The sequence below is a fragment of the Lutra lutra genome, chromosome 9 (genome assembly GCF_902655055.1).
Source record: "Lutra lutra chromosome 9, mLutLut1.2, whole genome shotgun sequence".
NCBI lineage: Eukaryota > Metazoa > Chordata > Mammalia > Carnivora > Mustelidae > Lutra > Lutra lutra.
The window spans coordinates 20,320,854-20,339,492 of NC_062286.1; the positions used below are offsets into that span (position 1 = coordinate 20,320,854).

Consider the following 18,639-nt stretch of genomic DNA (forward strand, 5'->3'; position numbering starts at 1 on the left):
TCAGTGAGGGGCGCCTGAGTAGCTCAGTGGGTTAAAACCTCTGCCTTCGGCTCAGGTCATGATCCCAGGGTTGTGGGATCAAGCCCCACATCAGGCTCTCGAAGGGAGCCTGCTTCCCCCTCTCTCTCTGCCTGCCTCTCTGCCTACTTGTGATCTCTATCAAATAAATAAAATCTTTAAAAAAACAAAACAGTAATTTTTTCCAAATTAATATTACTTCTATAATTTAAATAATTCATAAAACTTTTGCAAAATGAAGGAAACCTGTTACATTTACTGTAACTAAATACATTCTTTTTAAATTTCAATATGTATGGACCAAAACGGTATTATGCTAAACAAATACAGTATGATCTCCCAACCAACAAACAGAAACAAACCCACAGATTTAGACAACAAGCTGATGGTTGCCAGCAGGAAGGGCGCGGGGGGGGGGGGGGCAGGGGAGAGGGACCAAGTATGTGAAGAGAATATGAGGTAAAATCATCCAGTTGTAAAGTAAATAAGACACAGGGATATAATGTAGAGCATAGAGGATACAGTCAATGATATTGTAAAAACTTTGTATGACAAATCATATGCATTTCAAAATGTATAAATATTGAATCGCGGGGCGCCTGGGTGCCTCAGTTGTTAAGCCTCTGCCTTCAGCTCAGGTCACGATCCCAGGGTTCTGGGATCAGGCCCCACATCAGGCTCCCTCCTCAGCAGGAAGCCTGCTTCTCCCTCTCCCGCTGCTTGTGCTCCCTCTCTCGCTGTCTCTGTGTCTCTGTCAAATAAATAAATAAAATCTTTTTTCAAATTAATAAATAGATAGCTACTGAATCGCTGTATGGTACAACTGAAACTAATACAATACTGTATGTTAACCAATCTTCGATAATAAATAAATCTCAAGAGTGAAAAATGATATAGTAATCCTAACTCTGAAGCAAGGCTCAAACAAAAAAGTGAAGTAAATTTCTGAAGTATCGAACCTCATCTAGGTCATTAATCAGAAAAAAGACTGACAAAAATGTCTAATACAGACTAAGAAAATATCTAAAAATGATGCAAAGTAGAGTAAAACTATTTACAAATAAGTATTTCAAGGCATAGACAATTCAAATCACAAATATGCTCACACCACTTTTAAGATTAGCTTTAAAGCATAAAACTTAACTGTTCTTCATAGAGAACTTTCAAAACCCCTTGAATTCAAGGTATCTGGTGGCTCAGTCGGTGTCTGCCTTCAGCTTAGGTCATGATCCCAGGGTACTGAGATGGAGCTGTGCTCCTGGCCCACTGAGAACCTGCTTCTCCCTCTCCCTCTGCCCGCTGCTCTGCCTACTTGTGCTATCTCTCTGTCAAATAAATAAATAAAACCTAAAAAAAAAAAAACAAAAAAACCACACTTTGAAATAATCTACAAATTCCTGGTGGGAGGTCCACAGAAAGTTAAACAATCATTTTCATTACATCTGTGTCATTTGCTACCTCTTGTCAGCTAGAAAACAAACCTAAGAAACAGATATGAACCAAATCCAGTAATAAATGAAAAAATGGGGGTGTGAGGGTGGCTCACTGGGTTGAGCCTCTGCCTTCGGCTCAAGTCATGATCTCAGGGTCCTGGGATCAAGCCCTGCATTGGGCTCTCTGCTCAGCAGGGAGCCTGCTTCCTCCTCTCTGCCTGCCTCTCTGCCTACTTGTAATCTCTGTCAAATAAAATCTTTTAAAAAAAATTTTTTTTAATTTTTTAATGAAAAAATGGAAAATAATAGATATTTAATGGTGTTTTCACAAAGAACATCATGCATCCCAGAGCTACCACAGTATCTGACTCCAGGAAACAATATTCACTGAAATACAGTATGAATGGCTCCTTCTTAGAGTTGTGCAACACACAGCCCTGATTCTACACCTGCCCAAACCTGAAGACTAGGGGTACAGGAAACAGTGGAATGGGAAGAACTGTCATTCAGGAATCCAGAAATAACAAAAATCAACATGAGCTAGAACTGGAAGTTTTGCTTTCTTTTTTCATCTCAAGAGCAGTAACATCGGGCGCCTGGGTGGCTCAGTTGGTTGGGCAACTGCCTTGGCTCAGGTCATGATCCTGGAGTCCCGGGATCGAGTCCCGCATCAGGCTCCCAGCTCCACGGGGAGTCTGCTTCTCCCTCTGACCTTCTCCTCGCTCATGCTCTCTCTCACTGTCTCTCTCTCTCTCAAATAAATAAATAAAAAATGTTAAAAAAAAAAAAAAAAAGAGCAGTAACATCTTGTGCTCAACAGCATTCTACAACTTCCTGTCTGAGAACTTCAGACCAGCAGAACTTCGGTAAAGGCTTCTGTTGGAGAGCTGTAAATGGGATAGGTGTAGGTAGAATAGATATGAGAAAAAAATTTGAATGATATGAAGAAAATGTATACTTCCTCCAACCCTTTTAATCCAAGAGAGCCCTAGTCTAACCCTCTACAGCCTCATCTCACAAATGACCCAAACTGCTCAAATAGAGATGTGTTATATCTCCTGCATAAAAAAAACTCTCTGTGGCTCCTAGAATAAAAATTGTTGTCAGCCCAACTTCTACAACTCTCCACATTTTGGCCCCACCCTACCTGTTCCGGCGTTAACTCTCATTATACAATTCTCACAGATAAATTATCCAGGCATCAAACATGCCCTGCATTTTTTTAGTCTCCCTCTTTTCAGCTCTTCCCTCTGCTTAAAATGCCCTTAAAATCATCATCTGTTAATACGGAGGCTAAATATTCTGAGACCAAGCCTGCATAATCCCCTCCCCACCAAATTTGAGTATTACTACAGTTTGCTAGTATACGACCTCTGTAACACAAATTTATTTTGCCATGATTTATGGATAATTATGAAACTTAGGTTAAAACAATAAATTATCTCAGTTTTTTAAGCTTATTTATTTTTTTAGTGATCTCTACACCCAGTGTGGGGCTCAAATCCAGGGCCCTTAGATCAACACTTGCAAACTCTTTTGACTGTGCCAGCCAGCTATCTCTGCTTCTGTGTTGACAGGATTCTGAGCATGGATTAACTGAGTCTTGCACTTAGGGTCTCACTAGGCTGAAATCAAAGTATCAGCTGGGACTGTGAACTCATCTGAGGCTTTGGGTTCTTTTCCAAACCTCCTAACAAGCTTCCTTGTTGGCAGGTTTCAACCCTCTTTGTTTCCTTGCTGACTCTAGGCCAGGAGTCACACAGCTCCAGGAGGCTGCCTGTCATTCCTTGCCACATGGCCCTCTTCATGCAGTTCACAACGTCTAAGTCAAGAGCAGGATTTTGTGCAGAATCTCCTGAAGCAGGAGATGGATCTTTCAGTGAGTTCCCAGAGTTGTTCAAAGCTAGTTTAACTCTCTGTGTGATTCCACATTCACCTTGGGAAACAACTGGCAAATGCGGTCCGTGAGGTTAAATGGCTTTTCATTTAAATAGTCTCAAACCCGGGGCGCCTGGGTGGCTCAGTGGGTTAAGCCTCTGCCTTTGGCTCGGGTCATGGTCCCGGGGTCTTGGGATTGAGCCCCGAGTCGGGCTCTCCGCTCTGCGGACAGCCTGCTTCCTCCTCTCTCTCTGCCTGCTTCTCTGCCTACTTGTGATCTTCGTCTGTCAAATAAATAAATAATTAGAATCTTAAAAAAAATAATAATAATAATAATCTCAAACCTGTGCTTATTTTCTAAGAAATAACTTCACAATATTTAGTTTTCCCATTCAAAAAACGTAAAACAAAACATAATTTAAAATATGTATTTTGGGGGCACCTGGGTGGCTCAGTGGGTTAAGCCTCTGCCTCTGGCTCAGGTCATGATCTCAAGGTCCTGCGATCGAGCCCTGCATGAGGCTCTCTGCTCGGCGGGGAGCCTGCTTCCCCCTCTCTCTCTCTACCTGTCTCTGCTTACTTGTGATCTCTCTCTCTCTCTCTCTGTCAAATAAAATCTTTTAAAACAATGTATTTGTTGGGGCGCCTGGGTCGCTCAGTGGGTTGGGCCTCTGCCTTCGGCTCAGGTCATGATCTCAGGGTCCTGGGATCGAGTCCCGCGTCGTGCTCTCTGCTCAGCAGAGAGCCTGCTTCCCCCCCACCTGCCTGCCTCTCTGCCTACTTGTGATTTCTCTGTGTGTCAAATAAATAAAATCTTTTAAAAAAATGCATTTGTTAACTTTCCAGTAATATCAATAAGCAGTACTGATACTAGGCATTATATAAGAACTTTTCATACATTCTAACCTGATCACCTAATGCCCCAAATGGTTAAGTTCTATTTTTTTTTTTAAGGACTTTATTTATTTGACAGAGATCACAAGTAGGCAGAGAGGCAGGCAGAGAATGAGAGGAGGAAGCAGGCTCCCTCCGAGCAGAGAGCCCGATGCGGAACTCGATCCCAGGACCCTAGGATCACGACCCAAGCCGAAGGTAGAAGCCTTAACCCACTGAGCCACCCAGGCGCCCCGGTTAAGTTCTATTATTAACTCTATTTTAACATCAGAAAAATTTAGAAAGCTTAGTGTAAATCCCTAAAATTCCAAATGTGGTCCTTCCACTGAAGTACCACCATGTCCTGGAACTTGTTGGAAATGCAGAATCTCTGGGGGTGGGTGGCTCAGGTTGGGCATCCAACTCTTGGATCCAGCTCAGGTCATAATCTCAGGGTTGTAAGATTGGGCCTTGTGTTGGGCTCTGCCCTGAGTGCACAGTCTGCTTGTCCTGCTCCCTCTGCTCCTCCTCCCACAAGCTTGCTCTCAAATAAATGCATAAAATCTTTTAAAAAAAAAAAAAAAAAAAAAAAGAAGAAGAAGAAGAAAGAAAAAAAGAAATGCAGACTCTCTGGCTACACCACAGACCTACTTAATAAAAATCTGCATTATATGGGGCACCTAGCTGTCTCAAGTCTCTAGAGCATGTGACCCTATCTTACGGTTTTGAGTTCGAGCCCCACATTGGGTGTAGATTGCTTAAAAATAAGAATCTTTTAAAAAAAATACAGGGGAGCCTGGGTGGCTCAGTCGTTAAGCATCTACCTTGGGCTCAAGGTCATGATCCCAGGGTCCTGGGAGGGAGCCCCACATTGGGTTCCCTGCTCAGCGGGAAGCCTGCATCTCCCTCTCCCTTTGCCTGCTGCTCCCCTGCTTATGCTGTCAGATGAATAAATAAAATCTTTTAAAATAGTAATAAAAAGGGGCACCTGGGTGGCTCAGTCATTAAGCGTCTGCCTTCAGCTCAGGTCACGATCCCAGGATCCTGGGATCCAGCCCTGCATCAGGGTCCCTGCTCAGTGGGAGGCCTGCTTCTCCCTCTCCCACTCCCCCTGCTTGTGTTCCCTCTCTCACTGTGTCTGTCAAATAAATAAATAAAACTCTTTTAAAGAATAGTAATAAAAGGGATACCTGGGTGGCTCAGTGGGTTAAGCCTCTACCTTCAGCTCAGGTCATGATCCCAGGGTCCTGTGCTCAAGTCCCAAATCTGGCTCCTTGCTCTGCGGGGAGCCTGCTTCTCTCTCTGCCTCTGCCTGCCACTCTGCCTGCCTCCCGCGCGCGTGCCTACTCTCTCTCTCTCTCTCTCTCTCTGACAAATAAATAAATAAAATCTAAATAAAATAAAATAAAAATAGTAATAAAAATAAAAATAAATAACCTGTCCAGGGGCACCTGTGTGACTCAGTCTGACTCTTGATTTTGGCTCAGGTCATGACCTCAGGTTCATAAGATTAAGCCCTGCATCCAGCTCCACGCTCAGCACAGAATCTGTTCAACTCTCTCTCTCTCCCTTTGTCCCTCTGTCCCTCCCCGCCAAAATAAAATAATAAATCTTTTTTTAAAATAGTCCTATTTTGGGACACCTCAGTGGCTCAGTTGTTGAGCATCTGCCTTTGGCTGGGATCATGATCCTGGAGTCCTGGGATCGCGCCCCGAGTCAGGCTCTCTGGTCACCAGGAAGCCTGCTTCTCCCTCTCCCACTCCCCTTACTTGTGTTCCTGCTCTTGCTGTCTCTCTGTCAATAAATAAAATCTTAAAATAAATAAATAATATAGTCCTATTTTACCTGTCATGTTTTTATTGAGTGATTAATGATATATCTGAAAACTGTTTTCCTATTACCTTTACCTTGTAATCCATCTCTTTTTTATATTATACACACAATACAGAAGAGAAAACCTTTCATAATACATTAACGTATTTCACAGGTAAAATCCATTTAAATATAAAAATTTGTCTGGGGGCACCTGGATGGCTCAGTTGGTTAAGCATCCGACTATTGATTGGGCTCAGGTCATGATATCAGGGTCCTGGGATCAAGTCCTGCATCAGGCTCCACACTTGGTCTGTTTGAGATTTTCTCCCTCTTCCTCTGCCCCTCCTCCCCTTCTGTCTCTAAAATAAATAAATAAAATCTTCTTTAAAAATTTGTCTGAGGGGCACCTGGGTAGCTCAGTGGGTTAAAGCCTCTGCTTTCGGCTCAGGTCATGATCCCAGGGTCCTGGGATGGAGCCCCACATCAGGCTCTCTGCTCCGTAGGGAGCCTGCTTCCTCCTCTCTCTCTCTGCCTGCCTCTCTGCCTACTTGTGATCTCTGCCTGTAAAATAAATTAAAAAAAAAAAAATCATCTGAACCACTCAAATCATACAGGAAATTAATCTCTATAAATCAACAGAACACATTACAATTTTTACATTACTATTTAGAAATGTCACTAACACCATTAAGCACTTTACTTGAAACTGAATATAGCTAAACCAGCTACTAAATAATTCAGACACCAGTGGGTTAAGATTCAAGATGATTTGGGCCATCCCAACCTGTGAACTCCAGTGACAGTCCATTCTAAAGGAAGTATCAAGTTTTAAATGTCAGCAGCCAAAGAATTTTCAAATGAAAATTTGACAACATTCAACATTATTTCCACATTATTTTACCAAAAGATGGATCAAATTACTCAAAAGACACCATAAGATTTTGAGTGTTCCCTGATGCCTAGTACTAAGTACATGTGCCTTTACCATTAGCCAATTTTAGTTTATTTTGTTTTTAAGATTTTATTTATTTGACAGAGAGAGACGCAGTGAGAGAGGAAACACAAGCAGGGGGAGTGGGAGAGGGAGAAGCAGACTCCCCTCTGAGCAGGGAGCCTGATGTGGGGCTCAATCCCAGGACCCAGGGACAATGACCTGGGCCAAAGGCAGATGCTTAACGACTGAGCCACCCAATCGCCCCCAATTTTAGCTTTCTTAAGCAAGTAGGCAGAGGGGCAGGCAGAGAGAGAGGAGGAAGCAGGCTTCCCACTGAGCAGAGAGCCCGATGAGGGGCTCGATCCCAGGACCCTGGGATCATGACCCGAGCCAAAGGCAGAGGCTTTAACCCACTGAGTGAGCCACCCAGGCACCCCCAATTTTAGCTTTCTTAAGCAAGGTCAGAAGTAAGAATTATCACAGAAATTTCCCAATGTCAAGGGGTGCCTGGGAGCTCAGTAGGTTAAGAGCCCGACTCTTGATTTTGGCTCAAGTGGTAATCTCAGAGTAGTCTTAGGATCATGGAATCAAGCCCCACATTGGGCTCCATGGAAAGTCCATTTAAGATTCTCCCTCTCTCTCTCTTTCTGCTCCCCCAACCCATGTGCATGCGTACTCGTGCCCCATAACATTTTTTTTTAAGCAAGGAAAAAGAAAACAGTAAAGAAAATTCCCCATGTCCAACAATAACTCAAGAGTCTTTGGATACCGTGGTGTATCTTGGAATAATTTTCTTTCCAAGAACAAGAGAACCTTGACCAGTTTTTGTAGCAAACAATACTATTAAAGTTGACTAACTTTATTCAAATGGTGCTCTCCTGAAAGTTTGAACAGGATCTTCTTTTTTTATCTCCAACTTAAAAAGGTAAAGAGAGAAAAAAAAAAAAAGACTTAGCACTCACACAAAAAAGTGAGTTAAACTCTGCAGATAGAAACATGTAAACCTTTAGGCCCCTCTTGCCTGTAGGGGCATCTGTGTGGCTTAGCTTATACAGCTACTCTTCTTACTCTAGCTTACACAGCGATTGATTCTTTTTCCCCAGGTCATGAGTTCAAGCCCCACACTGGGCATGGAGCCTACTTAAAAAAAAAAAAGACTGTCTTCCACCAGCACAGTCTTACTAAAATATAAACTAAATTGCCCTTATTTATTCAGAGTAAAACATATTTTCTTTAAGGAAGATATGCCTTTCAAACTAAACATTTTTTAAAATTTACAGGGATGCCTGGGCGGCTTAGTCATTAAGCATCTGCCTTCGGCTCAGGTCATGATCCCAGAGTCCTGGGATAGAGTTGCACGTCAGACTCTGATTATCAGGAAACCTACTTCTTTTCCCTTTTCCCTATGCCTGCCCCTCTGCCTACTTGTGTGAGGATGCTCTCTCTCTCGCTCTAATAAATACATAAAACCTTTAAAAAAAAAATTTTTCAGAGCGCACCTGGGTGGCTCAATCATTAAGCATCTGCCTTCAGCTCAGATTATGATCCCAGGGTCCTAGGATAGAGCCCTGCGCCCCTGCGTCGGACTCCCTGCTCAGCGGGAAGCCTGCTTCTCCCTCTCCCACTCCCCCTTCTGTTCCTTCTCCCGCTCTGTCAAATAAATAAATCTTTAAAAAAAAAAAAAAAAATTCAGGGACGCCTGGGTGGCTCAGTTGGTTAAGCAGCTGCCTTCGGCTCAGGTCATGATCCCAGAGTCCTGGGATCGAGTCCCACATCGGGCTCCTTGCTCGGCAGGGAGCCTGCTTCTCCCTCTGCCTCTGCCTGCCACTCTGTATGCCTGTGCTCGCTCTCTCTTCCTCTCTCTCTTTTAAATCTTTAAAAAAAAAAAAAAAAATTCAGAATTCGGTTCCTTACACTAGCCACATTTCAAGTTCTCCATGGCCACATGTGACTGGCGGCTACTGTGTCACACAATAGAGAATACAGAACATTTCTACTAGGTTCTATTGAATAAAAGAAATGTATATTAAAGTGGCAAAGAGTAAAGACTGAGAAAGTCCTTGGAAAAGAGAAAAGTAGAAAAAAAACAGTAACCTTCAAAATTTTAGAGGGGAATATAAACTGGCACAAACTCAAAGTTTACAAACTCTTTATTCCATTCACACAAATGCATGTGCACATGCACACATACAATGTACATGCATACATACATATCAGCCCACTTGTAGACACTGAAGTATTAAAGGAAAAAAACCTATAAATGGCCTTTTTGTCAAAAAAAATCAAGGACTGGGATGCCTGGGTGGCTCAGTGGGTTAAAGCCTCTGCCTTTGGCTCAGGTCATGATCCCAGGGTCCTGGGATCAAGCGCCGCGTTGGGCTCTCTGCTCAGCAGGGAGCCTGCTTCCCTTCCTCTCTCTCTGCCTGCCTCTCTGCCTACTTGTCATCTCTGTCAAATAAATAAAATCTTTAAAAAAAAAAAATCAAGGACTGATTTTTTTTTTTTAAGATTTTATTTATTTATTTGACAGAGACACAGCAAGAGAGGGAACACAAGCAGGGGGACTAGGAAAGGGAAAGCAGATTTCCCGCTGACCAGGGAGCCCAATGTAGAGCTCGAGGGGCTCTATTCCAAGATGCTGGGATCATGACCTGAGCTGAAGGCAGAGCCTTAAAGACTGAGCCACCCAGATGCCTAAGGACTGATTTTTTAATGATGGTACATCTAAAAACAATGGAATATTAAGAAAACATTAAAGAGAATGAGGCAGATGTGTAAATCATAACATTAAAACCCAACCATGATGTCAGTCAAGCTGCTGCCTTAAGTTCAGGTCCTGCGATCAAGCCAAATAGTGGGCTCTCTGCTCAGCAGGGAGCCTGCTTCTCCCTCTCCCTGCCACCCCCCCTGCTTGTGCTCTCTCTGTGTCAAATAAAGAAATTAAAAAAAAAAAAAAGCATCCATTGATAGTCATAACCAAAAACAAGTTTCGGAACTGTACATAAAATATAAATAGGTATACATATTTATGTCTATCGCCATATTCAGGGTTAAAGTCCAGAAAGCTATATTTGAACTCTCAACCATACTTAATTACAGTATGGTCACTCTATTTTCAATATTTCAGTATGCAGACTTTCACTTAATCCCATTTTAATTATAGTGACTCAGCAAAGATTAACTCTTTACACTCTTCTGTTTGATGAATGAGCCTATACAATTTCGATAGAAACTCAAGCAATTAATACTGTTGTTTTTAAGTCATATTTAAAGAGTTCTGGGGTGCCTGGGTGGTTCAGTCATTAAGTATCTGCCTTTGGCTCAGGTCATGACGCCGGGGTCCTGGAATCGAGTCCTACATGGGGCTCCCTGCTGGGGGGGAAGTGTGCTTCTCCCTCTCCCACTGTGTTCCCTCTCTCACTGTCTCTGTCAAGTAAATAAAATCTTGGGGCGCCTGGGTGGCTCAGTGGGTTAAAGCCTCTGCCTTCAGCTCAGGTCATGATATCAGGGTCCTGGGATGGAGCTCCGCATCAGGCTCTCTGCTCAGCAGGGAGCCTGCTTCTCTCTCTCTCTCTCTCTCTCTCTCTCTGCCTGCTTCTCTGCCTGCTGTGATTTCTGTCAATAAATAAATAAAATCTAAAAAAACAAAATAAATAAATAAAATCTTAAAAAAAATAAAATAGGGGGGGGCGCCTGGGTGGCTCAGTGGGTTAAGCCTCTGCCTTCGGCTCAGGTCATGATCCCAGGGTCCTGGGATGGAGCCCCGAGTTGGGCTCTCTGCTCAGCAGGAAGCCTGCTTCCTCCTCTCTCTCTCTCTCTCTCTCTCTGCCTGCCTCTCTGCCTACTTGTGATCTCCTCTCTGCAAATAAATAAATAAAATCTTTCTAAAAATAAATAATAAAATAGGGGTGCCTCGGTGGCTCAGTGGTTTAAGCCTCTGTCTTAGGCTCAGGTCATGATCTCAGGATCCTGGGATCAATTCCCACATTGGGCTCTGGGCTCAGCAGGGAGCCTGCTTCCCTGCCTACTTGTGATCTCTCTCTTTCCGTCAAATAAATAAATAAAATCTTTTTTTTCTTAAATACATAAAATAAAGAGTTCTAAAATTTAGGATTTTAAGTTTAGTATATCCAATAACCTTTAATTTGTTTTTAAGATTTTACTTATTTCTTCACTAGAGAGAGTGAAAAGAGTGAGCAAGCACACAAGCAGCAGGAAGAGGGAGAGGAAGCAAACTCCCCACTGAGCAAGGAACCTCACACAGGGCTTGATCCCAGGACCCTGGGATCATAACCTGAGCCGAAGGCAGATGCTTCACTGACTGAACCACCCAGGCGCCCCCAAACAGTTTTGTAGTGAAAACACAATGCCTTTCACAAACAGCAAAACTGCACAGCCTTTAAAGAGAAAAAAAATCTGTAGACGAGGAAATAGCAAGGAATTCTGCAAATGTGATGCTATTCTCTCAGCTCCTGACAGAATTCTGGGAGATGCACAGAAATTTTTCTTTTTTTAAGATTTTATTTATTTGACAGAGAGACAGTGAGAGAGGGAACACAAGCAGGCAGAGTGGGAGAGGGAGAAGCAGGCTTCCCACTGAGCAGGGAGCCCCATGTGGGGCTGGATCTGACCCAAGCCAAAGGCAGACACTTAAGGACTGAGCCACCCAGGCTCCCTCGTATTTATAATTTTTAAGAAAAAATTACAATAAAGATCACGGGTCCTGAAAATTTCTAAGACTTTATTTTTTTCTAAAGCATATTTTGTTTAGATGTTTTCCTAAACACCTTTCTATTCATTATATGTATATATATTTTTTTAAAGATTTATTTATTTATTTGACAGACAGAGATCACAAGTAGGCAGAGAGGCAGGCAGAGAGAGTGAGGGAAGCAGGCTCCCTGCTGAGCCCCAATGTGGGGCTCGATCCCAGGACCCTGAGATCATGACCTGAGCCAAAGGCAGAGGCTTTAACCCACTGAGCCACCCAGGTGCCCCTCATTATATATTTTTATCATTATATTTGGTTCTTTTTAGAGAAAGAGCACGTGCCCGCTTGAGCGCACAACTGAGGCTGAGGGAAAGGGAGAGAGAATCAAGCAGGCTCCATGACTTAGTGGGAGCCTCTCACACGGCTTGATCTCACTAAACCCTGAGATCATAACCTGAGTGAAATCAAGAGTCAGATGCTTTAACCCACTGAGCCACCCAGGCGCCCCCACTGTATTTCCCGTTATTTCCAGTCATTTTCTGTACTTCCTACACAAAGTAATTAACCTCTGATTATTCCTCTGACAGAAATTTTTTTTTAATTAAAAAAAATTTTTTTTTATTTAATTGACAGAGAGAGAGAGAGCACAAGCAGGAGTGGGAGAGGGAGAAACTGGGTCCCCACTGATCAGATGCGGGACTGGATCCCAGGATGCTGGGCAGCCGTTTGAGCCACCCAGGTGCCCCCAACAGAAATTTTCTATCTTCCATCTTATTCCCCATAGTTAAATAACTCTAGGTAAGTGACAAAAATAAAAATCTATGTACACTCAAAATAATATTAACCACTAAGGGAACTCTACAGATAGCATCCCCCCCCCCCAAAAAGCCACCTTTTCTTAAATCGAAAAACTACATGCTAAAGATCTACAAGACAGACTGCTGTGCTCCTCACCTCTAACACCCATACTTCACTCCTCATACCCTGATCACCTTATTCCCAAGATATCCAAAGGTACTCCTAAGTGTGTAACTCTATGGTCTGTCTCTCTGTCCCCTCCACTTAACAATCACAACAAACCTGTCCTTTTAGGACAATGCTTCCCTAGTTGTGGTGCATAACAAGGGAAAAGTCAAAAGAGAAAACGGGATCAACAAGATTGTACAATTTCAAAAGCTCTGCTTTATAAAAACAGCTAAATTACTGAGGGATATCATTAAATATTTAGACGATACAAGGGTTTTGGTTTTTGTTTCGCTTTGTTTTGTTTAAAGAATGAGCATAACTGTGTGGGCACACAGTTCAGTGTAATGGTCCTCAAGATCTCTGGCTTACTACAAATTTTTCTATTCAAACTGCACCAAACTCTATACTATAGATCCAAATCATTTCATCACCATCACTCACCCTTCAAATTTAAAACATGTGTGGCTGTTAACTAAATGTCTGAGTAATGCTTTTATAACTAGTGTATTTATATAGGGCAAATATAAGATCAGTCGGGAGATGGTCCAATGTGGTGAATGACATTCAAGTTCTGTGGAATCTCAACTCTATTATCCCTCTCTCTGATGTCCCTAGTTACTGGAACCAGTTTATACACTTTATTTAATCAGCCTCTTGGCATAATTTTACTATCTAACAGTAATTATGAATCTTATTATCTTGTTTTTTCAGACTGTTCATAATAACCTTACATCAATAGGTAGCTCTCACACATCCACACACTACCTTCCACCATACATGGATATATTCATATAATTAATTGTATTTATCTGTTGCTATATTATTGGTCAGAAATATAACCCCATTTTAACAGTGCTCCCAAAACAAGACAGCTCTACAATGCATGTACCAAGAACACAATGAAATAAGATATTGCTTGTTTTCATAAATAACTTTATTCTTTCCTTGCTGAAACTGTTCCTAGAACATTTGACCTTAATGCTTATGAAAAAAGTTTCTTAAGATATACTTCTCCTAGTCCTCTTAATCTTATAAATATATGCAGCATTTCTTAATTTAGGTCAAAGTTACTTCCATTTGCCAAATCACTGATTTTTTGATCTCATTGTTTTGAAATATTAAAGATTTACTTTTATCTATTCCCTCTACATTTACTTCTAAATAGGACTTCCTACAAACGGAAATCTTTTGAATACAGGGGTTTAGTTTAATTCCTCACTTTACAGATGATAAACCAAAACGAGTAGGGTGACTTTTTACATTTTGGCTACTAGGGAAAGAAAAGTTTTAGTGTCAGCATTCTCTTTCTAAAATTCATTTTTACTAAGATTGAGGCCTTACATTTGCCAGAACCAAATAATAATACCAAGCCCCTAATATACTGATCCCTTCAAGAACTCACTCAGTACTCTACTTAATAAACGAGCCTTTCCATCTTTTAGATACTATTTTTCCGCATAGCTAGCTAGGCATGAAATGTTTATTATGAATGAACAAATATGTTAATTATAGGAAAATCTAATCAGCAAATGCAAATTTTTCCTACTTGTCACCATCTCCTAATGATTAGACGATTTTATCCAAAGAGATCATAATTCAAACGTACGCTTAAGATTCTAGAGACTTAATTCACATAATTAGGGTTGTGGTCGGCTTACCTATAATTAAAATCTGCTATCTTTTTAATAAAAAGAAAAAGTCTTGAGGTACACTCATCTAGTAGAAGACAGCTTAACAGTCTTCTATGAAGGAGCAATTTCCTCACCTCCAAAAAAAATTATTTCTAGAGTTTATCTTTTAGAAGGAAACTATCAGCACAGTCACAATTATGAAGAGAGACTGTTAAGTGAAAACACTCAATAAATAAAACGTGCTTTTATTAATTCACTAACTTTTCACATTTCCAACTAAAACAAATACAAGCTTAAGACTCATCAATCCCCTATCACATCAAATTTACAAAACAAATGCACAGGGTTTACAAAAATGCACAAGACTGAATAAACAGCAGGATCCAAATGTGGGGAAATAAATTAAAAAGACTGGATAGTAATATAACAAAACATTAACAGATATAGCTGAGGAGTGAAATAAGTGATTTCTTATTTTCTTCTTTATACGTTCCTATAATTTTCCAAATTTTCCCACAGTTTACATTTATTACTTTCATAATCAGAAAAAAAAAACCGCATTTAAAAAAAACAAGCCGTACATCATATAAAAAAGGTTCATTCAGGAAGGTTCTCCATATTATACAAGTAAAACTGACATGATTCACCATTAAAGATAATATCTCCACACTTTCTCAGTTTTCAACACTAACATGCTACTGTTTTATGTCCTATTACTTTTCTACTGCATCGCCTAATGTTTCATTTCTACATACATTCACGCTTTTCATTTTTTTCATACAACACAATAAAAGTCTCACTGATCACTTAAATCCTACCTCTAAACCCCGTTATGAAAAATTAGGGGAAAAAATAGATGCTTTTACCTACTAATTACAACTTCGTGAACCCACAACCATCACTTTAACTACGGAAAAGTCAAGGCCGGGTAAACTACACGTCCCACCATGCATTGCTGCCTTGTTCAGAGTAGGTCCCTACGGAAACTGGAAAAAAAAAAAATTCTACAAGTCCCACCTGTTACTTCGTTTCTAAACACCTCCTGCACTTTCAGCTTCAACAGCAAACAAAAACAAGAGCCTCGTGACCTCAAGTTGGATCTGTGACCTCAAGTTGGATCTGGGAGCCCAGACGAGCAGGGGACCCGGGGTCAGGCGGCATGTCTGCTATAGCGGGTAAATTCTACCAAGATCCAGCGCTCCTCTCTTCTTTCCGGGGCTGGGTGCACGCACAAGCCTTCTCCTATCTGCATCCAATGGGGGCTCTTCAACCGCACAAGGGAGAAGAACCGGTTACTGTGCAAGCACAACAGACTTCCCCATGCCGGGGCGGGAGCTACCACAGAGTGGAGGTGAGAGCGACGTGACCCCGAAAGGCAGCTTCAAAACACCAAGGGGACTCGTTGCAGACGCATGGAGAAGCCACAGCCCCGCGGCGACCCTCTTCCGCTGGGCGCCTCCATTCCCACAGGGATCACAACCCCGACACTAACCGCCGCCCTCTCCGCGCGGTTTTGTGCCCCCTTCAGCCGGGTCGCTGGGCCAATGACCTCCCTTCCCCTGCGACCGGCAGGCGGCGAGGAAACAAAATTCTCCCGGGCTTCCCCTTCGCTCCCTCCCCCTTACCGTCTTGGCGGCCTCCGCCCAGGTCCTGCCCTTCTTCCTACGGCCCTTTTCCCTCATGTCGGGTCTTGAACTGACTGGGAGGCTCCCGTGTCCGGGCTCCGGCCGCCCTCCCTGCCTGCTCTGCCCTGCGATGCTTTTCCCGCGGTGCCGGGAAAGGTGGGAGAAAGGGGAAGTCAGGCCGGAGGAGCACCCAAGCAGAGGAAGCGGCGGGGTGGTGCGCGGGGGGGCGGGGGGGGGGTCTATGGGGCGGCCGGTCCTCCTGCTGCCGTTGCCACTGCTACCGCCGCTGCCATATTGGGTCCTTACTGTACAGGCAGCCGCTACGGTCACGTGACCGCTCCCGCGCGGCCGTCACTACTGTACGCAGCCGGCCACGCGAACGTGCGCGCGCGCGCCCCCGCCTCCCGCGCTGGCCTGCAGAGCGAACGAGCCGGCGGTCCGCGGCGTCTCCTCACTCCCCCGCCCTTCCGCTCGCCGCCTATCCTTTGGAGCATGCGCGGGAGGGAGGTCCGACGCTGATGTGCGTCGGCCCTTCTGCGCTCACGCCTACAGTGAAAATCTGCCTGCGGAAGCGGAACTTGATCCATCCCGGAAGGCTTAGGGAGTGTATTCTGACCGCGTGCTGGACGCCGCGGTGCGTTTAGAACATTGGCAGAGCCGGACTTTTACCTCAAAGGACGATCTTCCTGGTTGTCATTTTCAATGAGCCTCCTACTTGTGTTTTTTTCTTTGTCCATGTTCATTTTTACAAAGGTTATCTTTTTGACGATTTGCAACAGTTCTCATCTGCTTACTACCCCCTTTCGATAGATGAGAGAGGAGTTTGAGTGACGTACGAAGCTCATTTGTCCAGGATGCGAAGAAACAAGAATCAGTTCACCAGCTCGGATCCCTTTTTCCAGCTCCACCAATGTCTCTCAAACTTAGATGATTCCCACCCCCACCCCGCTTTTTTTTAAAGGCCACAAGTAACATCCGGGCTTTTTCAAGTGAAGAGTCTCATCAAGGACCCGAATGGTGTCTTTTTTGTCTGGGTGACCTCAGTCACTGGCACAATGCCTGCAAATATCAGGAAACGAATAAATATTTGCTTAACGATTCATCTAGGTCTGTGGTCGGAAATCATTATTTGTAGTGTCCATAGCATCCTCCTGAAGAATCCAGAATGTGGCATCTACCATCGTGTTATCCATGTTTTTATACTTTGCAAAGTAAAACGAATGTGTGTACTAACACTTCCTGTTCTCCAAAATACATCTGCTTCCAGAAATTGTTTCCGGTCTAGTTTAGTAAAGGCGAAAGATGTATGCGATCTGAAGAGAAACCAGAGTAAATCTAGCCCTCTACTATATTTTAAAATAGGACTGAGAGGCTACCTCTTGGAAGGAAAGAATGGTGAGAGCAATCGTTAACTTGGAGTCCATGGTTCGGTGTCAGAAGTTCATGGACCTCCTAAAACTATGAACAATATTTTGTGTGTAATTGTGCATTTTTGAAAAGAGGATTCAGGGCTCCTGGCTAGCTCAGTTGGTAGAGTGTGTGACTCTTTATCTTGGCTCTGACTTCTCGCCCTACATTGGTCATGGAGTCTACTTTTTTTTTTTTTAATATTTTATTTATTTATTAGAGACTGTGAGAGCAGAAATACAAGCAGGGAGATTGGGAGAGAGAGAAGCAGACTTCCTGCTGAGCAGGGAGCCCGATGAGGGACTCCAATCCATACCCTGGGATCATGACCCCATCCCAAGGGAGATGCCCAATGACTGAGCCACTCAGGTGCCCCTGGAGCCTACTTTAAATAAATAAATTAGGGCCTCCTGGGTGGCTCAGTTGGTTAAGCAACTGCCTTCAGCTCAGGTTATGATCCTGGAGTACTGGATCAAGTCCTTCCCTGCTTAGCAAGTAGCCTGCTAGACCCTCCCCTTCTCCTGCTGTCTCTCTCAAATAAATTAAAAAAAAAAAAAAAATCTCGGGACACCTAGGTGGTTCAGTCTTTAAGCGTCTGCCTTCAGCTCAGGGCATGATTCCCTTGTCCTGGGATCGAGCCCCACATTGGGCTCCCTGCTCAGCAGAGAGCCTGCTTCTCCCTCTCCCTCTGCACACTGCTCTGCCTACTCGTACTGTCTCTCTGTGAAATAAATATATTTTTGAAAAAAACTGGGGTCTGGGGCGCCTGGGTGGCTCAGTGGATTAAGCCTCTGCCTTTGGCTCAGGTCATGATCCCAGGGTCCTGAGATCAAGCCCCACATCAGGCTCTTTGCTCAGCGGGGAGCCTGCCTCCTCCTCTCTCTCTGCCTGTCTCTCTGCCTACTTGTGATCTATCAAATAAATAAATAAAATTTAAAAAAAAAAAAGACCTTAAAAAATAAATAAATAAAATAAAAAAACTGGGGGACGCCTGGGTGGCTCAGTGGGTTAAGCCTCTGTCTTGGGCTCAGGTCATGGTCTCAGGGTCCTGAGATCCAGCCCTGCATGGGCATCGGGCTCTCTGCTCAGCAGGGAGCCTGCTTCCTCCTCTCTGCCTGTCTCTCTGCCTACTTGTGATCTCCCTCTCTGTCAAATAAATAAATACAATCTTTAAAAAAAAAATTATTTTTTTCAAAGGGGGCTGTAATACAAAAAAAAAAAAAAAATCTTATTTATTTGTCAGAGAGACACACAGTGAGAGAGGGAACACAAGCAGGGGAAGTGAGAGAGGGAGAAGCAGGCTTCCCACCAAGCAGGGAGCCTGATGGGGGGCTCAATCCCAGGACTG

The 18,639-nt window shown here is 43.3% G+C and overlaps 1 protein-coding gene across 4 annotated transcripts in view; it reads right to left on the reverse strand.

The window, feature by feature from the left end:
- The window catches only part of ASXL2 (ASXL transcriptional regulator 2), a 145,090-nt gene extending 128,743 nt beyond the window's left edge, over nucleotides 1–16,347 (reverse strand). For 3 of the 4 annotated variants that reach the window (XM_047744282.1, XM_047744280.1, XM_047744279.1), the window contains exon 1: nucleotides 15,885–16,347. In XM_047744282.1, coding sequence (XP_047600238.1) covers nucleotides 15,885–15,941 — 57 coding nt within the window. In that variant the 5' untranslated portion in view covers nucleotides 15,942–16,347. Of the gene's footprint in view, nucleotides 1–15,276; nucleotides 15,429–15,884 lie in introns of those variants that run through there. The other variant, XM_047744283.1, reaches the window with a different exon arrangement.
- Nucleotides 16,348–18,639: the final 2,292 nt, after the last annotated feature.